General features: G+C 37.4%; 1 protein-coding gene across 1 annotated transcript in view; it reads left to right on the top strand.

Annotated features, from left to right (window-relative positions):
• The window catches only part of alkal2b (ALK and LTK ligand 2b), a gene marked incomplete at its 5' end in the record, with an annotated part of 7,866 nt that extends 4,526 nt beyond the window's left edge, over positions 1–3,340 (top strand). The window contains 2 exons of the mRNA XM_034555793.1: positions 1,527–1,597; positions 2,692–3,340. Of these exons, the coding sequence (XP_034411684.1) occupies positions 1,527–1,591 (65 nt within the window). The remainder of the gene's footprint in view (positions 1–1,526; positions 1,598–2,691) is intronic.
• Positions 3,341–3,648: the final 308 nt, after the last annotated feature.

Here is a 3,648-nt window from a genome sequence, read left to right as displayed (position 1 = left end):
AAAGATACTCTCTAACTATAGAAGTACTAATACTACACTGTAAAGATACTCTGTAACTATAGAAGTACTAATACTACACTGTAAAGATACTCTCTAACTATAGAAGTACTAATACCACACTGTAAAGATACTCTCTAACTATAGAAGTACTAATACCACACTGTAAAGATACTCTGTAACTATAAAAGTACTAATACCACACTGTAAAGATACTCTGTAACTATAAAAGTACTAATACCACACTGTAAAGATACTCTGTAACTATAAAAGTACTAATACCACACTGTAAAGATACTCTGTAACTATAGAAGTACTAATACTACACTGTAAAGATACTCTCTAACTATAAAAGTACTAATACTACTCTGTAAAGATACTCTGTAACTATAAAAGTACTAATACCACACTGTAAAGATACTCTGTAACTATAGAAGTACTAATACTACACTGTAAAGATACTCTGTAACTATAGAAGTACTAATACTACACTGTAAAGATACTCTCTAACTATAGAAGTACTAATACTACACTGTAAAGATACTCTGTAACTATAGAAGTACTAATACCACACTGTAAAGATACTCTGTAACTATAGAAGTACTAATACTACACTGTAAAGATACTCTCTAACTATAGAAGTACTAATACTACTCTGTAAAGATACTCTGTAACTATAAAAGTACTAATACCACACTGTAAAGATACTCTGTAACTATAGAAGTACTAATACTACACTGTAAAGATACTCTGTAACTATAGAAGTACTAATACTACACTGTAAAGATACTCTGTAACTATAGAAGTACTAATACTACACTGTAAAGATACTCTCTAACTATAGAAGTACTAATACTACACTGTAAAGATACTCTGTAACTATAGAAGTACTAATACCACACTGTAAAGATACTCTGTAACTATAGAAGTACTAATACTACACTGTAAAGATACTCTGTAACTATAAAAATACTAATACCACACTGTAAAGATACTCTGTAACTATAGAAGTACTAATACCACACTGTAAAGATACTCTCTAACTATAGAAGTACTAATACCACACTGTAAAGATACTCTCTAACTATAGAAGTACTAATACTACACTGTAAAGATACTCTCTAACTATAGAAGTACTAATACTACACTGTAAAGATACTCTGTAACTATAGAAGTACTAATACCACACTGTAAAGATACTCTGTAACTATAGAAGTACTAATACTACACTGTAAAGATACTCTGTAACTATAAAAGTACTAATACCACACTGTAAAGATACTCTGTAACTATAGAAGTACTAATACCACACTGTAAAGATACTCTCTAACTATAGAAGTACTAATACCACACTGTAAAGATACTCTCTAACTATAAAAGTACTAAATACAAATTATTTTCAAGGCTTATCTAACCAATCACACGGCTGGAGGCGAGCAGCCTTCTCGTCGTGCTAAGCTAAGCTAAGCTAACGCATCATGAGCCTCGTGACACGTCTGTGTTTATGATTTCCTAAACTCTGTTTTCAGATTTTAAGAGATGCGCTCGTCTGCTGACTCGACTGGCCAGCAGCCCTCGCTGTGTGGAGACATGAACACCGGTGAGGCTACAGACCATAATATCCATCATGTTTACAGGAACCACAGTCTGTAGACCCTGCAGAAATAGAGTGTATATAGAGGTAGAACATGGGGACTGTATGTAGAACATAGAGGTAGAACATGGGGACTGTATGTAGAACATAGAGGTAGAACATGGGGACTGTATGTAGAACATAGACTCTCTAGAACATAGGGACTGTATAGTATGTAGAACATAGAGGTAGAACATAGGGACTGTATAGTTTGTAGAACATAGAGGTAGAACATGTGGACTGTATAGTATGTAGAACATAGACTGTAGAACATGGGGACTGTATGTAGAACATAGAGGTAGAACATGGGGACTGTATGTAGAACATAGACTCTCTAGAACATAGGGACTGTATAGTATGTAGAACATAGAGGTAGAACATAGGGACTGTATAGTTTGTAGAACATAGAGGTAGAACATGTGGACTGTATAGTATGTAGAACATAGAGGTAGAACATGGGGACTGTATGTAGAACATAGAGGAAGAACATGGGGACTGTATAGTGTGTAGAACATAGACTGTAGAACATGGGGACTGTATGTAGAACATAGAGGTAGAACATGGGGACTGTATAGTATGTAGAACATAGTCTCTCTAGAACATGGGGACTGTATAGGTCTCCCAGGCCCTATAAGTGTTCCTCCAGGTCTTTCAGTCCCCTATAAGTGTTCCTCCAGGTCTTTCAGTCCCCTATAATTGTTCCTCCAGGTCGCCCACTCCCTATAAGCGTTCTTCCAGGTCTCCCAGTTCTCCCAGGCCCTATAAGTGTTCCTCCAGGTCTCCCAGTTAGAACAGAGACTGTAGAACATGGGGACTGTATAGTATGTAGAACTGAGGCGTTAGAGACTGTATGAACTTCAGAACATGTAGATCCTGTAACCTCACAATTCCCCAAAACTGTAGTCAACAGAACCCACAAACAAACCCTGCAGAACCTTTAATGAGCAAACACGCCTCTACAACCTAAACATTGTATCTGAAGCTGCTGAAACCAAACTTCTTCTCAAAGTTTCATCCTTCAGCTTCACTTTAACTGTTCCTTCTTTTCAATCTGCCGTTAGAACAGATCCTAACGAGGTCCTTCCTCTGACGAGCAGGAGACGTTCTCCAACCAACCGAAACTCCTCTGAGGAACCACAGTAATCTACTGCAGCCAGACAACGTCACTTCCCTTCCAGCCATCAGGATGGACTGCTTTCCATTATATTCTGTTTCCTGCCTACAGTTCTCATGGTACCCTTTTATGTTCTGCACTGGTCCGGCTTCGCCTCCAGTCCACAGAACCAAACTCCAGACTGGAATCTACTCTGAAGTCCACCCCTCCTGTTACAAAGAAGAGGATTTCGATGTTTCCTCTGCTGGTTCTACTGGTTTCCAGTGACACGCAGGATTCCCTGAAACGAGGTTCCAACAGGTTCCAACAGGTTCCAACAGGTTCCAACACAACCGTTGATCTGGGACTGAAGGTCTGTCTCAGCCTTTTCGTGTGATTTGGATGTTCTGTTGTGTTTTTTTAAAGCCTTTTTGAAGCCTTTGGAGAAAATAAATGGACAAAGTCTCCGATTGGACTTCTGCTGAATAATGTGCTGTTTGTCCTGAACGACAGGAACTAATCCAAGATGCTGAACGTGTTTGTGTTAATAATAACTATTAATAATATCCCAGTGTATTTATATTGTTTCCTCCCTGTGTGAAAAATGTACATACTGAAAGGAGAATAAAGACACTTTTGATATATAGTTTTCCCAAATGAAGACTTTTTATTTATAGCATGCAGCCACATAAGACATACTGTTAGGCTAAAGGTAGCTTATTAGGTCAATTATCAAAAGTATAGATGCGGAGCGACAGACAGAGTCCTAATAAGACATTCGATAATTGCATCATGGCTATCATTACTAATATTACAGCTGTTTATCATTATACATTGTTTCCCATTGAAATGTTTATCTTTAATCTACATAAAGGTTCTCTGACTGATTTCATGGCATCAATGTTAAATCTGCTTGTTTTAATAA

The sequence above is a fragment of the Cyclopterus lumpus genome, chromosome 2 (genome assembly GCF_009769545.1).
Source record: "Cyclopterus lumpus isolate fCycLum1 chromosome 2, fCycLum1.pri, whole genome shotgun sequence".
NCBI classification, from domain to species: Eukaryota; Metazoa; Chordata; class Actinopteri; order Perciformes; family Cyclopteridae; genus Cyclopterus; species Cyclopterus lumpus.
Note: the sequence above shows the minus strand (reverse complement) of the source record. Positions and strands in the feature narration are given on the sequence as shown.